Source organism: Hemicordylus capensis, chromosome 2, assembly GCF_027244095.1.
Source record: "Hemicordylus capensis ecotype Gifberg chromosome 2, rHemCap1.1.pri, whole genome shotgun sequence".
NCBI lineage: Eukaryota > Metazoa > Chordata > Lepidosauria > Squamata > Cordylidae > Hemicordylus > Hemicordylus capensis.
In genome coordinates, this window is record NC_069658.1 from 257,671,126 (window position 1) to 257,696,355 (window position 25,230).

General features: G+C 44.5%; 1 protein-coding gene across 2 annotated transcripts in view; it reads right to left on the reverse strand.

The window, feature by feature from the left end:
• Nucleotides 1-67: 67 nt before the first annotated feature.
• The window catches only part of LOC128347322 (uncharacterized), a 52,824-nt gene continuing 27,661 nt past the window's right edge, over nt 68-25,230 (reverse strand). The window contains exons 1-8 of one of the 2 annotated variants that reach the window (XM_053301787.1): nt 25,084-25,117; nt 23,848-23,997; nt 20,918-21,235; nt 14,364-14,687; nt 8,741-8,858; nt 3,028-3,074; nt 1,841-1,908; nt 68-427 (exon numbers count right to left, since the gene is read on the reverse strand). In XM_053301787.1, the coding sequence (XP_053157762.1) occupies nt 320-427; nt 1,841-1,908; nt 3,028-3,074; nt 8,741-8,858; nt 14,364-14,687; nt 20,918-21,235; nt 23,848-23,917 (1,053 nt within the window). In that variant the 5' untranslated portion in view covers nt 23,918-23,997; nt 25,084-25,117 and the 3' untranslated portion in view covers nt 68-319. Of the gene's footprint in view, nt 428-1,840; nt 1,909-3,027; nt 3,075-8,740; nt 8,859-14,363; nt 14,688-20,917; nt 21,236-23,847; nt 23,998-25,083; nt 25,118-25,230 lie in introns of those variants that run through there. The other variant, XM_053301788.1, reaches the window with a different exon arrangement.

The window sequence follows — 25,230 nt, forward strand, 5'->3', positions numbered from 1 at the left end:
AATGCAGTTCTAATACATGTTGGTTTTATATTTTGTGTTTCAGCAAACTACAAAAAGAGCCCATTTCCTTTCAAACCCATCTCCCTCCTGTCTGCCTTTACTGACTCCAATAAAACTCATTGGTGTAACTCTTCCTGCTAGATACCACTCACAAACTAACATTTGAGCGATTGATGGAATATGGGGTTTACTCCAATTCCCAAGCAATTAAACCATTTGTAGTAATCCATTAGTTCTTAGGAGGAATTGTTTTTGCATTCTGTCCGTGAGATGTATGTCAGCCTCTTGAACAAATCAAATTAGCCAGTCTTCATCTGGATCATTTGCTTGTGGGTATTTCAGCATATATGACGGCAGGCGCTTCACTGAATGAGTGCTCTCCACTCTTCTTGAATTCCAGAGTGGAGTACTGCATTCCTTCTGCTCCCTGGATGATTAAAAACAAGACACAAACAAGTGATTGGGGGAAGAATTATTTGAGGCTTCCTCACCTCCCCGCCAAATAATCAAGTGTTCTCAATCTCTTCAGACAAAGGCACTGCCTTAGGGGCAGTCTGCTCATGAGGCACACTGAGGCAATCCCTCAGATGGCAGATTGGCACGGGAAGCAATTTACCTGCCTTTGCCAACCTGGCACCACGTCCACTGACCCTCAAAACTTCTCCTGGCAGCATGCTAGCTGCCACCACCCCCCTCTCCATCCTGTCCCACTCTATGAAAAGCCAGAGGCCAGGGAAGGCAGAGGCCAGAAGGAAGGGTAGTGAGACCACAAAAGTGCTGGCCTAGAGCCTCTCCACAGAGACGCTCTAGGCCAGCAATGTACCCTCTGGCTCAAAACATTTCCTTCTTCCATTCCCTGGCCTGGCCTGGCTTTTCAAAAGCCAGGGTGGAAGTAGAAAAGAGCACGAGCAGCAGTGGTTCACACCAAGGAGAAATGGAAGGCACAGCAGGTAGGGGAGCATAAAAGGAAAGATAGGAGGCCAAGACTAGATGAGGATAGGTGAACAGAGTTGGGAGAATGAGTGGGGGGGGGGGAAGGATCCACTGGGCTGGCACTGGTGGAAGGAGACTGGAAGAGAGCGAGAGACACATACTTGACAGGATGGGAGTGGAAGGGAAGGCATCAGCAGGATCCTAGATAAGGAAGGGGAAATCTCACACAGTGTACTTTGAGCACCGCAGATATCTAAATAGATATTTGGGGGGCAGGGGGTTGGATGGCACATTTCACACACTTTGGGGAGAGGCAGTACATTCTCCCGGCCTCCGGCATGACAAGGTCTTGGGCTATCACTGCTCTGCCTAATGTGAGGAAAGAGCAATTAACACAGTTAAAGGTGGAGTTTTAACCCAGGACTGATGTTGGCTACTGACAAACTGTACATCTCTTTACATTTTGGCCAATAGCCACTAAAGAGGTGGGGAGATCCAGATTAACAGGATCTAGATTCACAGTCTGTGTACACCTACATTCTTCAAAACTGGGCAAAGAACAGTTTTGGGGAGGATGATATTCACTAGAGAAATGGTGCTGGGGAAATGGTTAAACCCCTTTCCCCAGTGCTGTGATCCAGATATGCCCACCCGTGACTGCTTTTGGCCACAATTTAAATACATTTATATTTTAAATAAATAAATAAAATAAAAAATCCAGGAGATCCAGCAACAGATCTCCATCATGTTGTCTAGTTCGGCCCCAGAAAGATAAGTAAATTAAATTAACTCCAATAATGCTCAGTAATCACAACATGCTGGGTCTCCTTGGTTCAATAATTGGGTGGGACGTGATAACAAATATAAGCAGGCTGAGTTTATCCTCAGTGACACTAGGAACTCTTACCTCTATAGAGCTATGATCATCAAGCCCAGGATCCTCTGTGTCTCTTCTGTTCGGGGATCCTTCTACTACTGGGATCAAAAGAGAGGATGGGAGATGTAAAACAAAAGGTATGTTCAGGTTTTGTGTTAAACTCCATACAGCTTTGGTCAGGAAATAGCTTGAGGAGGTGCTAGAAGCTGACTGGCTGGGAATGTCCCATGACCATTGCTGTTTCTCCATCCAGCATACCGCTGCCAGTCTGTGAAGCCAGTACTGAGCTAGATAGACCAATGGTCTGACTCGGTATATGGCAGCTTCCTATATCTCCTTGCCTCTTGAGTTTGCAACTCAGAACAAATGGAATCCTTCAGTGGGCTGGGCGAGGCTGCTGCCAGTTGCTAACCCCTATTCGACAGATGAAAAGAGTTTGTATCTCACTATCTTACCAAGTCTGACTTGGAAGTCTCTTACTCTGACTGGGAGATAGTTTGAAGGCTGATCTTCCCTCCTGCTTTGCAGTCTGACCTCCTGAGTTGTCCGTTGTTGAGCTCAGTTTCACTTTAACTGAGGTTTCTCAAACAATGCTATTGGCCTTCAAAATAACGCCTAGAAGTTGGTCTTGCTAGATCCACAAAAAAGCCTTTGTTGGATAGTTCAGTTCAGCTTCTCCACAGGCTAATTAATACAAATCTGGCAGAACCTGAACTGTAGAACTTCTTACAAATAATCTTCATCTTATTTGCATGTTAATTAAGATGCAAAACCTTCTGAGCTCATTTGCCGCAAAACTAAGCAAGAGATGCCTAGATAAGAATTTGCAAATGGAGCGGAGTGAAATTAAAATGTTAATTAGCTACTCAGCCTCAAGAGTATAGCATATAAAACAAGTTTTGTCTTTTTGTTTTTAATTTAAGCTTACATTTGGGATATTATCAAAATGAAGATGAGCACAAACAATGTATATACTCTTGCTGATTCGGCTTTCTTTTCACCATGGCCCTGGGCCAAATAGTGCAGAAAGGTACTGGAGAGCTCAAGATCATTGGAGAAATGCCGGAAGACTTGGGGGATACAACAACTCTGGCCTTCCTGCAAATGTTGGACTACAAATCCCATCATCCCTGACCACTGGCCACTGTGGCCAGGAATGATGGTAGCCTACAACAGCTGGAGGGCCAAAGAATAACAGCCCTACCTTAAATACTCACCAGTTGGCTGCTTGCTCCCATCTGTAGCTGGTTCCCTTGTTGTCGCACTGGGGATTTAAAAGATGACAGAGAAACACCTTCTGTAAATCTGCTTTTCAGAGGGTGTCTTCAGACAAGAGAAGAACAATTATGCACTTGAATAGGCATTAAAGAGGCGCAGCAGCAGTGTTCCCCTGCTAACTGGGCAAAGAGGCACCTTTTACCATGGTGATTCTCTTTATTGAGCAGGGGGAGAGTAACTGGCCCTATCCACCCCCAGCACAGTACCTCCAGTAACTGTTGCTGGTGTCTATCTTGTGGTGTGGTGTTTTTTTTTAGAATGTGAGCCCTTTGGGGACAGGGAGCCATCTTCATTTATTATTTCTCTGTGTAAACTGCCCTGAGCCATTTTTTGAAGGGCAGTATAGAAATCGAATTCATCATCATCATCATCATCATCATCATCATCTATCCCCTCTATTGTTTGTAATCGCCATGACCCCACTTTCACAAATACTAAACAAAACAGGCCTCGGATACCAAACATCTAAAACATCAAGTAAAATCAACCATCAGCTGTACATGGACGATCTGAAGTTGTATGGAAAGTCCCAGTCAGAAATCAAATCACTGCTAAACACTGTCCGTATATTCAGTAGCGATATAGCAATGGAGTTTGGACTAGACAAGTGTGCTGCATTAATAATGAACAGAGGGAAAATAAGAAAAACAGAATAGCAATAGCAATAGCAATAGCACTTACATTTATATACCGCTTTATAGCCGGAGCTCTCTAAGTGGTTTACAATGATTTAGCATATTGCCCCCAACATTCTGGGTACTCATTTTACCGACCTCGGAAGGATGGAAGGCTGAGTCAACCTTGAGCCCCTGGTCAGGATCGAACTTGTAACCTTCTGGTTAGAGGGCGGCAGTTTTACCACTGTGCCACCAGGGGCTCTTAGGAATAGAACTGCCCAATGGAAGCAAGAAGGAATAGAACTGCCCAATGGAAGCAAGATCAAGAACCTGGAAGAGAAAGAACCTTACAAATACTTGGGCATTCTCCAGGCTGATAACATCGCACACACTGAAGTTAAAAGAAAAATTGGAAGTGAATACATCAGGAGAGTCAGAAAAATCCTCAGTCCAAACTCAATGGCGGGAACATCATACAAGCCATAAACACCTGGGCTATACCTGTTATCAGATACACTGCAGGAATAATAGACTGGACCCAGGCAGAGCTAGAGACGCTAGATCGTAAGACCAGGAAAATCATGACCATCAATCATGCTCTGCACCCCCGCAGTGATGTCGATAGGCTATACCTCCCTTGCAGCTCAGGTGGAAGAGGAATGCTGCAAGTCCAGTAGAGGAGGAGAAAAGAGGCCTTGAAGAATATATCAAGGACAGTGAAGAAGATGCTCTTAAAATGGTCAAGAACGAGAAACTATTCAACACCAATGAAACAAAACAGGCCTACAAGAAAGAACAAGTCAAGAACCGAGCAGAAAAATGGAGAAATAAGCCCCTGCATGGTCAATATTTGCACAATATAGGTGGAAAATCAAACATCACCAAGACCAGGCAATGGCTTAAGAATGGCAACTTGAAGAAAGAAACAGAGGGTTTAATACTGGCTGCGCAAGAACAGGCACTAAGAACAAATGCAATCAGAGCCAAAGTCAAAAAATCCACAACAAACAGCAAGTGTTGCCTTTGTAAAGAAGCTGATGAAACAGTGGACCACCTAATCAGCTGTTGTAAGAAGATCGCACAGACTGACTACAAACAAAGGCATGACAAAGTAGCAGGGATGATACACTGGAACATCTGCAAAAAATACAAGCTACCTGTAGCCAAACATTGGTGGGACCATAAAATTGAAAAAATGGTAGAAAATGAAGATGTAAAAATATTATGGGACTTCCGACTACAAACAGACAAACATCTGCCACACAATACACCAGATATCACTGTAGTCGAGAAGAAAGAAGAACAAGTCAAAATAATCGACATAGCAATACCAGGGGATAGCAGAATAGAAGAAAAAGAAATAGAAAAAATCACCAAATACAAAGATCTACAAATTGAAATTGAAAGGCTGTGGCAGAAGAAGACCAAAATAATCCCAGTGGTAATTGGCGCCCTGGGTGCAGTTCCAAAAGACCTTGAAGAGCACCTCAACACCATAGGGGCCACAGAAATCACCATCAGCCAATTACAAAAAGCAGCTTTACTGGGAACAGCCTATATTCTGCGACGATATCTATAACAACTGACAATAAAATTCTGGCATCCCAGGTCCTTGGGAAGGACTCGATGTCTGGATAAAACAAACCAGTCAATAACACCTGTCTGACTGTGTAAACAAGCAATAAATAATAATAATAACAGGAATTCCCAGATGTTGTTGACTACAACTCCCAGAATCCCCAGCCAAAGGCCATTGCCGCTGGGGATGCTGGGAGTTGTAGTGAACAACATCTGGGAATCCCTATTAGAGGGAACAGTGCACAACAGCAGTTTAGATAGCAGCAAAGTGAGGCTATGCCCAGTTGGTGCTAATGTTGGGAATGGTCTGCCATTTGTTAGCACTTCCATCAGTCACTGCAGTCCATGCCTTAACTGGGCTACAGCCCATGCTGGTTTAAGGCGGTCCTCATGAAGGGTTGCCACTTCCCCACCCCTAGCAGATCTCTTGGGAAATTCTGTGCTTTTCCCAGGATAGCCACACAGATTGGGAAAGCTGTGCCGGTTCCATTCCTGCTTGTAATACTGCTCATCAAAGGCACCAGGGCCCCGTTCAGCAGAAAAGGATAGAGCCAGGTCTCACTATCAGTGAGACCCAGTTTGGGAAGGGAAGTGGGGAGAGTGGGCTAAGCCACAATCAGAAAAACCGGGTTTGCGGAGCGCTCACTCTGCAAACCCGGTTTAAGGGGAGGGGTACTTAGGCAGGTTAACTGCTGGGAGGCAACCGGGCTCGGCTGTGAGCCCGGTGGCTCCCACAATCATCTGAAATCGGGCTAGGATCCCCTAGCCCGATTTCGGCTGATCGTGGGAATAGCCTCAAAGTCTTTAGATTTTATCTAAAGAGATCTATAGAAGTTGTCGCTTGAAATGCACCTTTACAGGTTTTTTTTTTAGGGGGGGGGGGTTGTTTTTGAGGCCTATACCATAATTCCATATATCCTATATAATCTATTTTATCACATATAACTCATATCAATGAGCTTTGATATAATGGGGTGTCATGCTTTCCTATACAATGCAAATTGCTAGTTTGTGACATTTTGTACCACTCCACTGAACATTTCAAGGTCAAGATAGATAGCAAGACAATAGTTCTAGTCTTTAATCACAAAAGAGCACCAAAAAAGGGAGGGGGGGAGATGGGAATTTTATTCTAACAGCACAAGGGAGAAGATCAATTAACCTTTCCTTCCTTTGCCTAACCTCCCCACAGTCTCTCCTCAAGTGCCTTTCCCCTCAACTCAGGACTGTCCTGTTGGAGATCCAGCTCCAGATGATATCGACCTTTTGCCCCAGTAACCCTAATGACCACTAGGAGCTTTGGGAGTAGAGATAGATAGTTAGGGTCTCCTTCTCTGTCTCTATGACCCCTCTATTGATAGAATGTATTCAGGAACTTCCTGAGAGTGACTTCCTCCTCCTCCTCCTCCTCTTCCTTCCCAGAATGCTTCTAGCAATCTCTCTCTTGAGCCCCATACTTCTATTTGTCTCTCTTTGACCACCACGTAGCCAGTGGTTAGACATAGGTCTTTCCTATCATCATGGGCCTCGGAATAAAGTAGATTAGTTTAACCTTACATGAATCTCCATGCTTTTTATTTACAAGCTGTTGCCCCGGAGACTCAGTTAATTTCTGCTGCAATGGGAGTGAGTTAGCTCCTGAAATACTCTGCTATATAAGTAATTACCCCCAACAAGTCCTTAGGATGGGGCGACCAGGGCGATCACCCCAGCCCCTTGTGCTGGCAGGCCCCGCACCTGCCTCCCTGCCCTGCAGCAGGCGTGGGCTCTGGGATGCCTCCTCTGTGCTCCGCGTGCCGGCCCCATGGGGCTAGCTGGGATTGGGAGGCTTGCCTGCCATCAACTGAGGTTGATACTGTAACCTTGACTAGCAAAAGAGTGCTTAAGTAGTAAAGTGGAGGGAGGTAAGCTGTAGAAGGAGGAAGGTTCCATTCACCTGCAAATGCCTCCTTCTGTTAAAAGTTGATGCCTCACCCTTCTCTTCAGAGCCAGCTTGGTGCCATTTACTTTTAGGCAAGCAACATGCTGTCCTGCTCTGGCACTGGCCTCATCCCTCTTCCCCCTGGCCCACCTCACTTCCCTTGGTGTCCCACTGCTTCTTGCCGTTGTAGGCTGGCCAAACAGCAGGCATCCAGCAGCAGCTTTACCCGCTGGCCTCTCCTCGCCACTGCCACTGCTCCAGCATCAGCTCTCTCTGCCCCACACCAAACTTGTCACGAAATGGAGGCTGTGAAGCAGATGGGCTGGATGTGGGAGAGAGCGAGGCAAGGAGAGACTAGCAGGCAAAGTGGCTGCTAGTTGAATGCTCCCTGGCTGGCCTATAGCAGCAACCACTCCCAAATGTTTGTTACATTTATATGCCTGAAAGGCTCAGAGCTTTATTTAGAAATGATAATTCTGTCCCAAAAGGGTTCACAATCTTTATTTTTATTTTTTTTTAAGTTAATTGGGGGTTGGGGGGTGCAGATGACAGTCATAAGAACATAAGAATAGCCGTGCTGGATCAGGCCCATGGCCCATCTAGTCCAGCATCCTGTTTCACACAGTGGCCCACCAGATGCCTCTGGAAGCCTACAGGCAGGAGTTGAGGGCATGCCCTTTCTCCTGCTGTTACTCCCCTGCAACTGGTCCTCCTCAGGCCGATGGAGGGTACTTGCTGCTTGCCTCATCCTCTGCTGCAGCCTGATGACGATGACTGTAGAGGAGGACTATTTATGTCTCCACCATGTTACACAGAAATGTGCAGTCAACTGAAGAGACCTCGTTCCATTCATTCTCCCTATCTAGCAGAAGCAAAAAGCTCTTCACACGTGCCCACCACACCCTCGTTCAGCAAGGCTCCCCCGCTGCAACACCCACACACCACATTAAGATTATTTGAGACAAACAACTGGCCCATACTTAAGGCAGCCCCCAAACAAGCTCCTTGGGTGCCACTTTTGAGCAGCACTTGCACAAAGCACCATTTGTAAAAACTGAATGCACCAAATGTTGGGGAGATACGAGGGGGTGAGGCCAACGGGGGGGGGGAGAATCCCAGAGACAAGGGGAGCAGCAGTTGAGATAGCAGGGGCAGCCGGCAGGTGGGGAAGATGCCTGCCACAAAACAATATGGCCGCACTCATGGCACATTCACTGCCTGAGTCCTCACTGTTGCCTCATGAAGAGTCACTTCTGCTTCTCTTTCTACATGACCGAGGCAGTTCTGTACAGAACTGCTACTGTCACATCGAATGTGACCCTCAGATCTTCATTTTTACTTCACAACAATCCTGTGAGGTAGGTTACAGTAAGAAGAAGCAGTGACTTGCCCGTGACCACCCCATTAACCTTCATGGCTGAAGCAGAGACATATAGAATCCAGCCAATTTAAGATTACTGCATACACACGTACACATCATTTAATAGCCCCGTGCCCAGTATCCTTATGCCAAAAGGAAATCCTCCAGCTCAGTACCTGGTGCGACGTGATCGACGCCTCCTGCAGATGATGAAAACGACAGCACCCAGCAAGAGGAAGCCGAGAAGAACAGCAACACAGGCCCCGATCGTATGTGGGTGAACTGTATTTCCAGCTATCACAAAGAGAAAGGAAACAAAAACTTTATAGCCAAATTAGAAAGACAAACATTTGGGGGATGAGCCAAGTGAGAGCAACAGATTTAGAGTGGCCAGATGGAAAAATGGACCGGGCCCTGTGTCTTTAACACATTCACAGAAGAGGGAATTTCAACAGGTGCAGCTTTTCTTCCTCCAGCATGACAAGCTGCACCTGCTGAAATGCCTATCTGTACATCTGTCAAAGACACAGGAGCCATGCCCTCTTTTCCATTTGGCCACACTGGCTGCAGCTTTTTGAAAAGGGGTCCCTCACATACTTCTTCTTTGCTGAGATCAGAAACATAACTTTGGGCTAAATGTGTGCGGTGGGGTAAAAATGTCTCCATTGCAGCAGTCACAAGCCCTGAAGAAGTGTCTGCTAAATGGAACTAGGCTTGACACCTCTTTTCTGAAAAGTCTACTGCACCTTTAAAAGCTGCATAATTGCTGGAAAAGTAAGAGGTGCAGCTATTCCCATACTGCATCTCCATGCTGGGATAGATTCACATGTTGTATTCCTGTCTGCAATGAAGTCTTTAAAAGAATCATTGGCTGTGGCCATTCACAAAGATGGTCTCTTTTTGTTATTTTTTGGAACTGGAAGCATAAACAAGAACCTGTGGGTGTTTCTGTATTTTCTGGTTCACACACACGCATGTTCATCACTTGATGAGTGCGGCATCCAGTGGTGTCTTGCACATGTAAACAGCCATCACAGATTAAACAGCAGTTATAGATCTTCCATATCATCACCTCTTAGACAAGACCTGTTAATTTATTTATTTATTTTTACACTGTCAGACAGGTGTTATTGACTGGTTTCTTTTATCCAGACATCAAGTCCTTCCCAAGGACCTGGGATGGCTGAATTTTATTATCAATGTTGTTGCTGTTATTATTATAGATATCATTGCAGAATATAGGCTGTTCCCAGTAAAGTTGCTTTTTGTAATTGGCTGATGGTGATTTCTGTGGCCCCTATGGTGTTGAGGTGCTCTTCAAGGTCTTTTGGAATGGCAACTAGGGCTCCAATTACTACTGGGATTATTTTGGTCTTCTTCTGCCACAGCCTTTCAATTTCAATTTGTAGATCTTTGTATTTGGTGATATTTTCTATTTCTTTTTCTTCTATTCTGCTATCCCCTGGTATTGCTATGTCGATTATTTTAACTGGTTTTTCTTTCTTCTCGACTACAGTTATATCTGGTGTATTGTGTGGCAGATGTTTGTCTGTTTGTAGTCGGAAGTCCCATAATATTTTTACATCTTCATTTTCTACCATTTTTTCAATTTTATGGTTCCACCAATTTTGGGCTACAAGTAGTTTGTATTTTTTGCAGATGTTCCAGTGTATCATCCCTGCTACTTTGTCATGCCTTTGTTTGTAGTCAGTCTGTGCGATCTTTTTACAACAGCTGATTAGGTGGTCCACTGTTTCATCTGCTTCTTTACAAAGATGACACTTGCTGTTTGTTGTGGATTTTTCGACTTTGGCTCTTATTGCATTTGTTCTTAGTGCCTGTTCTTGTGCAGCCAATATTAAACCCTCTGTTTCTTTCTTCAAGTTGCCATTCTTAAGCCATTGCCAGGTCTTGGTGATGTTTGATTTTCCACTTATATAGTGCAAATATTGACCATGCAGTGGCTTCTTTTCCATTTTTCTGCTTGGTTCTTGACTTGTTCTTTCTTGTAGGCCTGCTTTGTTTCATTGGTGTTGAATAGTTTCTCATTACTGACCATTTTAAGTGCATCTTCTTCACTGTCCTTGATATATTCTTCAAGGCCTCTTTTCTACTGTTTGATGGACTTGCAGCATTCCTCTTCCACCTGAGCTGCAAGGGAGGTATAGCCTATCGACATCACTGCGGGGGTGCAGAGCATAATTGATGGTCATGATTTTCCTGGTCTTACGATCTAGCGTCTCTAGCTCTGCCTGGGTCCAGTCTATTATTCCTGCACTGTATCTGATAACAGGTATAGCCCAGGTGTTTATGGCTTGTATGGTGTTCCTGCCATTGAGTTTGGACTTTTGGGTTTTGCTGACTCTCCTGATGTATTCACTTCCAATTTTTCTTTTAACTTCAATGTGTGCGATGTTATCAGCCTGAAGAATGCCCAAGTATTTGTAATGTTCTTTCTCTTCCAGGTTCTTGATGTTGCTTCCATTGGGCAGTTCTGTTCCTTCTGGTTTTGTGATTTTTCCTCTGTTCACTTTTAATGCAGCACACTTGTCTAGTCCAAACTCCATTGCTATATCGCTACTGAATATACGGACAGTGTTTAGCAGTGATTCGATTTCTGACTGGGACTTTCCATACAACTTCAAATCGTCCATGTACAGGAGATGGCTGATTTTACTGGATGTTTTAGATGTTTGGTATCCGAAGCCTGTTTTGTTTAGTATTTGTGAAAATGGAGTCATGGGGATTACAAACAACAGAGGGGATAGTGAGTCCCCTTGGAAAATACCTCTTCTAATGCTAACCTGTCCAAGTGTCTCGCCATTGATTGTTAACTGTGTGTATTCCACATGCTCATGGCTTTTTAAATAAATATCTGAATGTTTTTGCTGACACCATTTGTTTCTAAACATTTTAGTTTCCATGTATGAAGCAATGAGTCGAAGGCCTTCTTGTAGTCAATCCATGCTACACAGATTTGTTTTTCTTCTCTTGCAATTTTCTAAGATCATTTTGTCAATCAGTAGCTGGTCTTTTGTGCCTCTGGTGTTCGGGCAATTGCCTTTCTGTTGGCTTGTGTATGGAGGCTTCCTTTCTGGAAGCTGCTTATTAGTTAATAAGTGTTGCATCATTTCATCTGCTATTATTCCAGTAAATAATTTGAACATGGTGGGCAGGCAGGTTATCGGTCTATAATGACTTGGAACTGCACCTTTTGCTGGGTCTTTCATTATGAGATGAGTTTTCCCAGTTGTTAGCCATTGTTCAATATCACCTCCTTGCAAAACGTGATTGAACTGTTTTGATAGTTGTTTATGAAGGCTTGTTAGGTGTTTAAGCCAAAAGCCATGCAGTTCATTGTCACTTGGAGCAGTCCAATTTTTAATTTTCTTTGCTCTTTCACTTATTAATTCTGGTGTTATTATTAGATTTTGCATTTGTTGGTTACATTTTTCGACCTCTTTTACCTAGCCTGCTTTCTTATTATTATCTATTGGATTGTCCCATAATTTCCCCCAGAATTGCACTGTTTCTTCTTTATTTGGTATTTCTATGTTTCTTGTAGTTTCTCCTTCTATGCTTTGGTAGAAACGTTTCTGATTTGACTAGAATTGGAGGTTCTGCCTGTGTTGTGTAATTCTGGCTTCGTATATGCTAATCTTCTTTGACACTGCTGTTATTTGCTGCTTTATTATTTCCAGGATTTCTCTAATTTTCCTTGAATCTAGATGGTATTTTTGGATCAGATACTGTTTGGTGTTTTCATTCTTCAGCTTCTTGTGTTCCATATCTTTCAATTTACTAGCATCTGATCTAAGCCTGGCGATTTTATTTTCTAATCTAATCTTCCATTTAGGTGATGTACTACTTTCTTTTTTTACAGGTCCACTGATCTTCTTTCCGAGCTCTTGTGTTGTTATTGATGCTGCAATGTACATTAGTTGGTTTGTTTCTTGCAAATTTTTGCTTTAGTTCTTTTTGCTTTTCTGTTAAACAACATTCAGGTTTTTGAGGTGAAGGCAAAGGGGAGGCTGCCTGGTTTTGATTTTGAAACAGTTCGGCAACAGTGGTATCCTCTATTTCCAATACTTCCTCCACCTGCGCCTGAGCAACTTCTTCAGTTGGTGGTAATTCTTCTTCCATATCTTGAGAACTGCTCTTTGCATTTCTACCAGCTCAACTTCTGTGAATACTTTATTTCTTATTATGAATCTTCTCTGGTCTGCTAGCCTTTGTTCTGTTATTTCTGTATCTGGATGCTTCTCTTTCCAAATCTGGTACGTTATTTTAAAATAACCTCTTCTAGTTGGACTAGACTTGTAATAGCAAATCATTATTTCCCTGTTGACATTTTTCATATTTTTTTTCCGGTTAAGCAACGTTTCTTCCAGTAACCCTGCAGTCTCCCACCCTGGTTGCTCAGCTGAAGATCCTGAGTCCTGTAGCCTATTTGCCACCAGATGTCCAGGGACTCCAGCACCTGGCGCAGTCCTTGTTGACCCGGGCAACGACCGATCTGGTATTGATTTATTAAAGTTACATCTCACCATATTGTTAATGGGAGAGGCACTCTTTGTCTGGCTCCTCTGATGAGACCTGTCTGGTATGGTTGGACCTCTGGCATAGTTCTCACCTTCCTCAGAGCACGCAAGCTCCACAACCACGCCAAGGTAGTGCCTCACTGGGGGATTATTATTTATTTACACAGTCAGACAGGTGTTATTGACTGGTTTGTTTTATCCAGACATCGAGTCCTTCCCAAGGACCTGGGATGGCTGAATTGTATGGTCAATGTTGTTGCTGTTAGAGATATCGTCACAGAATATAGGCTGTTCCCAGTAAAGATGCTTTTTGTAATTGGCTGGTGGTGATTTCTGTGGCCCCTATGGTGTTGAGGTGCTCTTCAAGGTCTTTTGGAACTGCACCCAGGGTGCCAGTTACCACTGGGATTATTTTGGTCTTTTTCTGCCACAGCCTTTCAATTTCAGTTTGTAGATCTTTGTATTTTGTGATTTTTTTCCTATTTCTTTTTCTTCTATTCTGCTATCCCCTGGTATGTCGATTATTTTAACTTGTTTTTCTTTCTTCTCTACTACAGTTATATCTGGTGTATTTGTGGCAGATGTTTGTCTGTTTGTAGTCGGAAGTTGTAGTTGGAAGTATTATTATGATTATTATTATTATTTTATTGATTTGTAAACCAATTTAAAACTTTCCTCTGCTTTTCTGAATATGAGCTGGTTTTAGTTAGGTTGCTATCCTTGTTTCTCCCTCCTTTGGTTGTTTGGTATGTGTTTTGGGATGGAGTTTCTCATCACTTTTATTGTTTTATGCTGTTTGGATAGATGGATAGTGCTGTTAGCTGTTTTGGATTCCCTTTGGAATATAAAGTGGGATAGAAGTTTTTTAATCCATCAATCAATTACATATGTATCTCGCCTTACCTCCATGGAGCATATATAAAGTGGCATATATGGATGTGAGTTAACTTTCCCCATTCTATCCTCACAACTCTGTGAGGTGGTGTAAATTAGGCTGAGTGATTGACTAGGTCAAGGAAGGTCGCTCAAACAGCTCCATAGTTGAGTGGGGATTTGAATATGGATCTCTCTGGGCAAAGTCTACTACACCACACAGTCCTTTTAAATTTAGTCCGTTCACACATTCAGCTTCCAGTCGAGGGTTAAATAATCAAGTGATAATAAATCATGTGATGTACATGCAGGTATGAATTGAGCCAATACCTATGGGATATACACAAGAACTCCATAACCCCCACCCACCCACCCCCACACATACCTGATGATGTTGTGTTAGGTGTCCTTGTGATCTCTTTGTGCCCTTCCTTCCTTGACATGCTTCGAGTGTTTTCCAAACAGTAGCTATGAAATTGTCCAGGGCAAGCCTGACTACTACACTTCCAGAGACCATAAAATCGGCTGGAAAGGGATTTTATAGTTATGCCATTCCTTCTCTTCTGGATATCTGCGTGTCCAGCATCCTTGCCATTCAATGTCCAGGTGGTATTTTTATTCTCTTTACAAAGCACACAGGAAAAGGTTACTGACAACCGCTGATGATGGCTTTCATTATGAAATTGGACAGTGAAATTCTTCCAAGAACCTGTCAGAAATAATAATACAAAAGAATTACCTTAGATAGTAATAATTAAAAAACATCTTTATTTGTTAGCTGCCCCATAACAAATTGTTGTCTAGGCAGCGTGCAACACAGCATTAAGACATGAACTAAAAACACACAAACACATTAAATCACAGACCAAAGCGGGGTGGGGGGGGGCATGCAAAGCAATTTTAAAACTTTTTAAAAACTTGTTTTAAAAATCAAGTTTAAAAATCAAAATTTAAAAGGCCTAAGTGAACAAAAAGGCCTTTACTGGTCTAAAAGAACAAAGTGATGAAGCCAGGCAAACCTCACTGGGGAGTTTATTCTATAAATGGGGCAAAGGTAAATTGTGCCACTGAGTCTGTGTTGACTCCTGGCGGCCACAGAGCCCTGTGGTTGTCTTTGGTAGAATACAGGAGGGGTTTACCATTACCATCTCCAGCGCAGTATGAGATGATGCCTTTCAGCATCTTATAGGAGTTTCCCATAGTATGTCTGGGAAACATACCAGCAGGGATTTGAACCAGCAACCTCTGGCTTGTTAGTCAAGTCATTTCCCCGCTGTGCCATTAGGTGGCTATAAATGGGGTACAACCACCAAAAAGGCCCTCACCCTAGTAGCCACCTGCCTCGCCTCTTTTGACAGGGGCAGTTAGAGAAGGGCCTCCGAAGAAGATCTTAAAGTCCAAGTCGGGACATATGGGGCAAGGCGCTCTCTCAGGTAACCCAGTCGCAAGCCATTTGGGGCTTTAAAGGTTAAAACCAGCACTTTGAACTGGGCTGGAAATGGACTGGGAGCCATTTCAGCTAACAAAGCATTGGTATAATATACTCAAAACGTCCAGTCCCAGTTAGTAATCTTGTAGCCCTATTTTGTACCAGCTGCTGTTTCCAGACTGTTTTCAAAGGCAGCCCCATGCACAAAACATTGTAGTAATCTAAGCGAGAGGTTACCAGAGCATGAGTAACTGTGGCCAAGCTATATCTGTCCAGGTTAGGTCAAAGCTGATAAAAGGTGATATACTGTATGTGGAGTCAATCGCAGTTCCTCCCAAGGCTCATTTTCTGTCCATCCTATTTTGGTACTAGAGAATCCAGCTCTTGTCTCCCAGCTACCAGAGAATCCCACAGACTCCCCTCTCTAGGGATGCCAGATTCCATGACTGCCCCTTTAGTTAAAGCAAACAGCAAAAAAAATAAAATAAAAAAATAAAAAAAGGTTCCTCCATTATAAGTCTCACAATTCTATGGCTTATAAATATGACAGCTGTTGAGCTAAACTTGGCATATGTGATCTACTTCATGAGGTCTACAAAAATGTGCTTAATTTCAAGGAGATGGGATAAATATTAGCACAGCTACAGAAAGTTCTTAAAAGTGCTGAAAATTGACCCCCTTTTGTTCAAATTTGATTGACTGATTGATTGATTGTACGTATTTTAATACCGCCCAAAATGTACATCTCTGGGCTGTTTACAACAGATAAAAACAACATTAAAACATTTGTTAAAAACAAAACCAGAAATTTAAAACACAACAATAATATTTTTTTTTAAAAAAAAAACAGTGCTCTAAAACAACATTAAAAACAATCAAACCAGTATATCCAGGTATATCACCTATTTCTTTCAAATTTTGATGAAAATGACTGATGTACTCTGTCAATTTTGTTTATTTTATTTATTTACTAGTATTTTTAAGCCCGTTATGATAACGGGCGCTAGCTTTCTATCCCGTCTTTTCTGTCTCTCTCTCTCTCTTTCTGTCTCTTTTTCCCCCCCTTGTCCCCTCTCTCTTTTTGTTTTTTGTTTTGTTGTTGTCTCTGTTTTTGTTCTTCCTTATTTTGCTTATACTTTTTTTGGGGGGGGGTGGATGAATAACGGCCAAAATGGCCCATGAGAAGGTGGCCGCCCCCGCCTATCGCCCTCCCGCGCACCCAGCTGCCGGAGCCCACCTTACCCGCTCCAGCCCGAAGGAGAAGAGAGGAACTCGGAAACAGAGCTATTCTCTGTGTTAAGCTGCTGCCCATACTGTCGCAATGGACGCAATAGGCGTCCTTTGCGTCCATAGCGGCAGTTTGAGCAGTGATTTAGCACAGAGAGGAGCTCTGCTCGTGAGCTCCTCTCTTTTCCCTCGGGCTGGAGCGGGTAAGGTGGTCTTCGACAGCTGGGAGGGCGATAGGCGGGAGCGGCGACCTTCTCATGGGCCATTTTGGCCCTTAATCTTTTTGGGGGGGGGAGCGGGGAAGGTGATTTTGGGCAGCTGGGAGGGCGGGTGAGCAGGCGGCGGCGGCTGTGAGCGGGCGGGGGCCTCGTTGGCGGCTTCGCCGCCACCTCGCCCAGCTTCCCTGTCCCCCGTCTCGGTCTTCCCCCGCCGCCATTGCCCTCGCCTTTTCCAGGGCGGCCGCTTCTGGTTGTCTCAGCCTCCTCTCGCCGTGCTGCAGCTCATGGCCGAGGTGGCGGCTCTGCCGCCGCCTCGGCCACTTTCCCCCGCCGCCACACACCGGCTAATGGCCGCCCGTGGCTGTGGGACACTGGTGTCTGAGGTCCTGTGTCCCTTGGGCTCTTCTGGGCCTGCGCTTCGCGCAGGCCCAGAACAGCCCAGGGAGGCAGGGACGCAGATCCCCAACATTCCAAAGCCACGGCCACTCACTTAGCCTTTTATTATATAGGATATAGCACATTTGTGCTACAAACTCACATCTCTGGGCAGTTTACAATAAAATAAAGGTAAAGTGTGCCGTCGAGTTGGTGTCGACTCCTGGAGACCACAGAGCCCTGTGGTTTCCTTTGGTAGAACACAGAAGGGGTTTACCATTGCTTCCTCCCGGGCAGTCTGATGATGCCTTTCAGCATCTTCCTATATCGCTGCTGCCCAGTATAGGTTTCCCATAGTCTGGGAAACATACCAGCGGGGATTCGAACCAGCAACCTTCTGCTTCTTACTCAAGCATTTCCCCACTGCACCATTAGGCGGCAGTTTACAATAAAACACAAATTAAAAACAAAGTTAAAATATTAAAGCATTACAACAATGTAAAACAATGATAACTTCTATAAGTCTAATTAAAAGTCTAATTCCTAGACATAGGCTTGTCTAGGAAGAGTGCCTTTTAGTGGTCTGATAAAGTTTCAGGCAGCAACAACAAAAACATATTAAGGTTTTCCGGCCCCATTAAAGCCTATGGCTAGCAAGTGCTGGCAAAGTAATACAGAGCACATGGCTGGTTTGACAATGAAGCTAGAATGCTGAAACACATCTGCCAGTCCTCTGACATCAGCCTTGGAAGCCAGCTAGTAGAGTCTATTGCCAAGGCAGGAAGGAGAAACATGAAATAGACAGGTAGTAAAAGCTAGGTAGGTTGTTAGCAACACAGTGGGGGGCAGGGGGGCTATGGGACCAGTTGTGGTTTGGGGGTTGTATGAAATGATTTTGAAAATGCACACACACTCACACTCACACAGAAACACACAGACAGAAGCACACATACACAGAAAAGCAAGCACACATACGCACTACACATGCACACAGCACCAATAGATACACAGACATGCCGTGCAAACACATAAGCATGCAACACACAAACACATGCACCACAAATGCATGAAACACAAAAGCACAAACACACATGCAATGCAAACACACATGCACAACACAAATGGACGGACACACACAACACATGAAAATGCACAACTCATCACATGACACAAATGCGTGCAAACATGCAACATGCACACAAACACATGCTACACACATATGCAACATGCATAAACGCACACACACAACACAAATGTTCCAAAACATGCAAAAATGCAACACAAAGATACCAATGCATGAATGCACAACACACAAGCACAACACACAAACGCATATCACACAAACATGCACACCATACAAACACAAAAATGCATGCATGCAACATCAATACTGGTCACATGACATGTCTGTTAAATGCATAACATGCAACACAAAAATACACACACCTGCACAGAAAACAAACATACAAATGAATGCATACAACAAACAGACAATACACACAGCAAAATAAACATGTGCACACATACGCAGACAAAAATACATGCAGACAAAAATGCAATCATACACACACAAGACAAGCACACAGACAAATACAGTGGTCCCTCGACTTACGAAGTTAATCCGTTCCAAACGCACGTTCGTAGGTCGAAATTTTCGTAAGTCGAAAAGCGCACCCACGGAGGTCTGGAAACATTCGTAAGTCGAGGAAACCGCATCTAAAAATTCGTAAGTCGAGGAAGCCGCATCTAAACTGGCAATGACTTCCGGTCATTTTTGTCGTTCGTAAGTCGAAAACTTCGGATGTCGAGTAGTTCGTAAGTCGAGGGACCACTGTATTTGTCTGTGTATACAATACACACAGACAAAAATACAATCATACTCATACAATCATGCACATGCAAAAAACACAAATGCATACACCAGCAAAGATGCCACATGTTGTCCTGCTCCTGGGTGCTTTCCAGTTTACAGGCCGCAACAGCAGTAAAATGCTTCGACTTAGCAGGATTGAACTGAAAACGTAAATAAAGAGTGTTGCGCAAAGCCACCAGCAGGGGGAGCAGTCTTTCCTAGCATGTGTAAACCTCCTACAATGGGAAAATACAGCTTTTTTCTTTTTCTTTTTTGCAGCATTGTAGCACTGTATCCTAGCCACCTAATGGTGCAGCGGGGAAGTAACTTGCCTAGAGAGCAAGAGGTTGCCGGTTTGAATCCCGGAAACACCTATATCGGGCAGCAGCGATCTAGAAAGATGCTGAAAGGCATCATCTCATACTGCACGGGATGAGGCAATGATAAACCCCTCTTGTATTCTACCTAAGAAAATCACATGGCTCTGTGGTCTCCAGGAGTTGACACCGACTCGACAGCAAAGCTTTACTTTATCACAAAACTCGAAATAAGGCATCAGAAATGTGAACTTGCTAACAGCGCAGGGACTGCAATGTTGAAACACAGGAAATATCGAAGCACACTTAATGGACACGTAGTGACACTGTTGTAGCATGTAATCTGGAAAGTGCCCTGTACTATCTAATGAAGCATCGGAGTCTTACTGTGGGGTTGGGTTACCAGATATTGTTGGACTGTAACTCCCACAAACCCCAGTCATATGGCTGGCGATGATGGGAGTTGTAGCCCAACAACATCTGACAACTCAAGCTTGAAAACCACTGCTTTAGGAACATAGGGAGCTGCCATATACTGAGTCAGACCATCGGTCCATCTAGCTCAGTACTGTCTACACAGACTGGCAGCGGCTTCTCCAAGGTTGCAGGCAGGACTCTCTCTCAGCCCTATCTTGGAGATGCTGCCAGGTAGGGAACTTGGAACCTTCTGCTCTGTTAACCCTCACAGCTGTTGACCCTAACAGCAATGTCTTACTGTATTGCTACAGGAAAACCCATTAAGATCATTCACATGACCAACAAGGCTGTGACTGGGGAGGGCTGAGGGGAAGGCAGGAGCCGACCTTCCTTCTCCTCACATGATCCAAGCCCGCAGAGGGCTCCACCGCTTGCACACCCACATGAGTGCGTGGCAGCAACCAGCATGCTGAGTGGGAGGTGGTGGGGCAGGGGGGAGACAGCCCAGCTGCCATATATTCCACAATGATCCCTCCCTGTCATCTCCAAGGTAGGGCTGAGAGAGAGACTCCTGCCTGTAACCTTGGAGAAGCCGCTGCCAGTCAGTGTAGACAGTACTGAGCTAGATGGACCAATGGCCTGACTCTGTAGAAGTCAGCTTCCTATGTAATATGTCACAGCAAGGGGGAGCTGGGGCGCACCAAGATAATTTGGGCTCTCGGGCTGCCTGGACTCCCCAGCTGCGAGGGCCCCACCATGCGCGAGCCCCCCCTCCCGCACGAGGCCCCCCCAGACCTTCTTTGCGGGGCCCACCCCACCAACCTCCACTTTTTAAAACTTCTTACAATGGCTGAGGGGTGGCTGCGGTGGGAGAGGAGCGAAGCAGTCCTTCTCCCCACTTCCCCCGGTGGCAGAGAGACCGGAGGGACACTGGCTGCGTCCATTCAGGCCAGCGTCTTTAACAAAGTGCAAGGCACGCCTGCACAGTTTAGAGATCGTCACAAGCTTGGGACGATCTAGAGAGAGTAAATAGAAGGCAATCTGTTGCCCCGAAGCCCCAATGCCACTGTTGTGCAACTTCCTGCTCCCCGCCCATAGTCTTACCAAATTTCACAGTAATCAAGATCCGTGATGAATCTTTAGAGCCATCAGAACAGTAGAAAGTGCCCGAGTCATCCATGTTGAAGGCTCTGAGAATGAGGATTGAGCTGCCATTTACTCGTTGCCCCATCCAAGTAGCGCGATGTTGAAACCTTTCCTGAAACACAAGGTCTTCTTGGCTAGCACCGATTGAGAAAATGGCCACTGCCTCCACTTCTCCCTTCACACCAGCACAGATGGGGTACTGAGGAATCCAGTACCATTTCAGCTGGGGTCCCTTCAGATCACAGGGAATCTTGACCTCTGATCCCACCTCCACCACTGAAATAACCATGATAAATTATTGTCTAACACCTCTTATTCCTCAGCGAGATAACAAGATGGTGACACGTGAAAATCATTTGTGAAAATCTGAAGTGACTCCACTTCTGGGATTTTTCAAAATATAAATTTAAACCCTAAAAGTCTGAAAGTCAAATTTTGAATTTTTGATGTGAGCTTTGAAATGTGATCATTTTGATTTTGGCAAACATCACAAGTTGCCAACAGTCATATGTTCTCAAATAACATTAAATGTTCATCCATTAAAAATACTGCCTAGCACTAAATACAATTTTATGTCAAAATATACATCAAAATACTGAATGCCATATATTGAAACTATATACACAGTATGTGAAACCACACACACACACACACACCAGATACAAATATGTATTTGATTTATATCCAGATAATAAGAACAAAAAAACAGCCCTGCTGGATCAGGCCAAAGGCCCAGCATCTTGCTTCATACAGTGGCCATCCAGGTGCATCTGGGAAGCCTGCAAGGAGGTAAAAGAGGGCAACCACCCCCCTCTGTTGGTGTTCCCTAGCACCTGGTGTTCAGGAGCATGCCCCCTCTGATCCTGATGGCAATATACAGCTATCAAGACGAATAGCCATTGATAGCCCTATCTTCCATGAATTTGTCTAGCCCTTTAAAAATGTTATTTTACTCCTTTTAAAACAGACCTTTAAATCTTTTTAAAACAATGAATGTTTCATATCAGAAATTTACAGAAGTGAAACCAGACTCTTTGTTATCTGGAAGAGCCAATTTATATAAGCTTGCCCTCATTCATTCATTCATTCATTCATTCGATTTATATACCGCCCTTCCAAAAATGGCTCAGGGCAGTTTACATTAAAGTAAAAACAATTAAAATCAATTAACAATTAAAATCAAAACTACAAAAACAGCATTAAACTAATTAACAGTTAAAACATTTAAACAGTTAAGAACTCTGGAGAATCAGGCTGAGCACTTACAAGAGTTAAAACAAAATAATTTTAAAACTCTGGAAGGCCAGACCAAACAGATAGGTTTTAAGGGCTCTTTTGAAGGTCAGCAAAGAACTTGGATTACGGATTTCTGCTGGGAGTACATTCCACAGCCCAGGAGCAGCTACAGAGAAGGCCCGTCTCTGAGTTGCCACCAGACGAACCAGTGATAACTGGAGATGGACCTCCTCAGATTACCTTGTGTGGTGGGGATGATATTCTGTTGCATTTGTGGCCACGGAGTGCAGGTATGAAATATGCACAAACATTCCAACTGGTCAGATAAGGTTCCAACTGTCAGAATATTCACACAGATTTTATGTGAGGAAAGTTAAACTTGACAGTTTGGCTGGGATTAAAACACCACATAGAGAAAACAAGCAATGGAGATTTGAAAGGCTGGGGAGCCATGGCAACAGAGGGTTGCTAGCTTTTGACCTAGTAGCCCCCTCATGGCACTGCACTACATTTGTATCGAGAGAAGGAAGCATTGTTTAAAAATGTACTCTGGCTCCATATAGAAAACTAATGCATCAGAAAGAAGTCTCATTTTCCATTTTGTCAAAATAGTTCCTTTCAGATATCCTGGGGCTGTGCACTGTGTTGTGTTGTGTCAAAGAAACTTCAGGTTAGAGGTCTGGAGTCCTGACCAGGGTTGTCTGTTAACCACAAAAATCAGTCCTGAATTGGCCTGCTCTTGTGCCATTAACCATAGCCTGAGGTGTAGAACTCGGCAGGAGAAGCATGGACATAAATATTGGACCCATTCACACATAATAGGAAACCAAAGTTGAATGGGCCAGAGGCTGCCAAACCTATATGTCCAAATGTGTAAAACTCTGGACCCGCATGGAGAGCAACCTGAGGTTTTGCTCTCCAAACTCCAATTTGAACCCTTGGGTTGTAGTGAGTTTTGCCGCTCCTACCCGAAGTTAACAGCTGCCTGCAGTATGTCTGAATGTGGAACTGCACGCTGGGCTGTCTGAAACCAGAGTTGAGGAAGGAAGCTTCTCCCTCTCTCCAGCTGTGATTGACTGTGTGGGCTGTCCTTCATGCAAGAAGGAAGCCCGCACAGCCAGTTCCCCCTCCTCTGCATTATGTACAAATGCAGACAGGAGAGCGGGGTGGGTGGAAAGGGGTACGTGGGTCCATTGAACCCGTGGTTCCGCGTTATGTGCGAATGCAGCCATTGTGTTGTGTTCAGCCACAGTGAATTAACTGTGCACTGCCCCCTTAAGGATGGCCCAGTCTCCCAACTCCATCCCTATCTTCCTTTGGCCAAGGCATAACCCTGCTGCAGACCGATGTTAAAAAGTCCTGCCAAGGAGCTGGAGAGAACCCTCTTAATAAGCCAGTGAAGTTCCCAAACACCCGTGTTTGTTGAGCTTGACTTCAATGAGCCAGGGTTTAACAAACCACACAATTCTCCTTCTTGTTCATTCTCCACATTAAGCTGCCGTTAAAGGCATGGCGCTACAGTGACCAACCGAGAGACTAGCAACCACAGTCCTGACTCGTATCAATTAAGCTCTTGCAGCAAATTAACCAATTGTTTTGTCTCAAAAGCTTTGCTGCGAAGCCACTTGGAGGGGAAAGGACGTGCTGCTTACCATCTTCAGTGTTTCCTTTCACAGCAGCCAGAGCAGCCAAGGTCAAAATTAAGGCAAGAACGGACTTCATGGGGGGTGAGGAGCCAGTAGTTCAGCGTAAGAGATAGAAACCCTCTACCACGTCTCTCAAAGGCAGAGTGGGGCCGTTTCCTTTCATGCGAAAGGGAAGCTGTGTCAATAACATGAAGAAGGAAAACCACAGAAGCCTTCAGCATTATCTTGCGAAAGAGGAAGGGGTGGAAAGGCCACCACAGAGGCCCTGGCTCCAGTAAGGAAGGCCTATTTTATTTTATTTTCTTATTTTCATATAATTATCCATATATGTAAGGACACCTACTGGCTGACATGATGCATACTGTTGTTGTTAACAACAACAACAACAACAATGGATATTTATATACTGCTTTTCAACAAAAGTTCCCAAAGCAGTTCACATAAATGAAAATAAATAAAAAATGGCTCCCTGTCCAAAAGGGCTCCCAATCTAAAAAGAAACCTATAGTACCAGCAACAGCCACTGGAGGGATGTTGTGCTGGGGCTGGATAGGGCCAGTTGCTCTCCCCCTACTAAAGAAAGAGAACCACTACTTTAAAAAGGTGCCTCTTTGCCCAGTTAGCAGGGGATACAGAGACATTTTGGAGGCCATTTTGAACAGCTGGTGGTGGCATAAAGGGAGGTCAGCGAGGGGGGGGAGGAACATCTGCGGACACACACACACACACACACACACCGCCGCTTCCAACAACTCCTCCAAAGGAGGCAAGTTTAAATAAATAAATAAATAAAATTAAATAAATCCGCAAAAACCACCACCACCGAACAGTCGGGGATATTTGGTCCAGGGTCGGACCAAACAGGGGATGGTTCAGTTCGATCCCAACAGTCGAACCGAACAGGTTCAATGTCGAATGCGTTCGCACATGCCTAATGCAAGTTTCTCTACTGGCCTGCTCTTGTGCTTGTTAACAGCAGCCTGACCCACAGAAATTAAAGAAGCAAACCTTTCTCTACCATTATAGTCAAGGCAGGGAAAGCTTCGCCTGCTCAGCTCTGTGTGCCACACTGCTGTCAGAAAGCCCAGGACCAGGGCTAACAAAGGAAATGGGCAAGCCTATCTGCAAAACCTAGGAGGTCCTTAGCAGACAAGTTACCACAGAAAGTACAGGCCGTCCTTGATTTAAGAAGCTCCAGATTAAGACATTTAAGAAGTATGTAAACTGCCACTTTGTTTCAACCTTACAACGCTCCTCGTGGGAGGGGAGGCCCCACTAGATGGCTGCTGGTGTGTGGAGGAGGAGGAGGAGGAGGAAAGGGCAACTTCTGAGGCTGCAGACCGATTGGCTTACTTGCCCACCCAAGAGGCTCCTCCCACCACCTTCACC